Below are 618 nucleotides of genomic sequence, written 5' to 3'. Positions count from 1 at the left end.
CGGCGGGGGCAGCGGCGGCGGCGGCAGCGACCGCGCAAGAGGCAAGAGTTTGCGAGGGCTGCTCGTGCCTTCCCGAAGAGGTTTTGCGCCCAGAGGATGGCTGGCTGCGGGCTGTCGGAAGACGCTTGTTTCTCCTCCTTCTTTTACAAACACACCTCCTCCTGGGAGACCTCCTACAACCAGGTAAGAGGTGGCCGGTGCTGCGCGCTCGCCGCCGCTGCGCCCGCCCGGCTCCTCGGGGGAAAACGAAGGTGGTGCCAGTGTGTGCAGGAAGGGTCTGGAAGTGTTTCTGTTCAGCATGTGTGTTGCGGGTGGGAGGGTTAAATCAGCCGAAGAAAGAAATGAGAGAAAAAAGCCTTTTCCCGTGTGCCTTTCAGTCTCCTTGCCTCTGCCCCCTCCCCTCCCGTGAGGAAGACTAAGGAGCGAGAGCCGTAGCCCGCGGGGGGCTGTGTGTTGCCCGGGAGCAACTCCGGGCTCAGCCGGGCAACTCGACCGGAGTGCCCCGAGCCTGCCCTCGGCTGCACGGAGGGACCGCGCTGAGGCAGCCGGGCGAGTTTGCCGGGCGGGGGGAGCAGGGTGCGAGTGACAGGCTGCGGGCGGGGGGGGCCCCCCCCCCCC

At 66.7% G+C, this 618-nt stretch overlaps 1 protein-coding gene across 1 annotated transcript in view; it reads left to right on the top strand.

Annotated features, from left to right (window-relative positions):
- Positions 1–78: 78 nt before the first annotated feature.
- The window catches only part of PPARGC1A (PPARG coactivator 1 alpha), a 369,718-nt gene continuing 369,178 nt past the window's right edge, over positions 79–618 (top strand). Inside the window, exon 1 of the mRNA XM_031055195.1 lies at positions 79–183. Within this exon, the coding sequence (XP_030911055.1) occupies positions 97–183 (87 nt within the window). The 5' untranslated portion in view covers positions 79–96. The remainder of the gene's footprint in view (positions 184–618) is intronic.

The sequence above is a fragment of the Geospiza fortis genome, unplaced genomic scaffold (genome assembly GCF_000277835.1).
Source record: "Geospiza fortis unplaced genomic scaffold, GeoFor_1.0 scaffold40, whole genome shotgun sequence".
NCBI classification, from domain to species: Eukaryota; Metazoa; Chordata; class Aves; order Passeriformes; family Thraupidae; genus Geospiza; species Geospiza fortis.
This window is presented reverse-complemented; position numbering and strand designations above follow the sequence as displayed.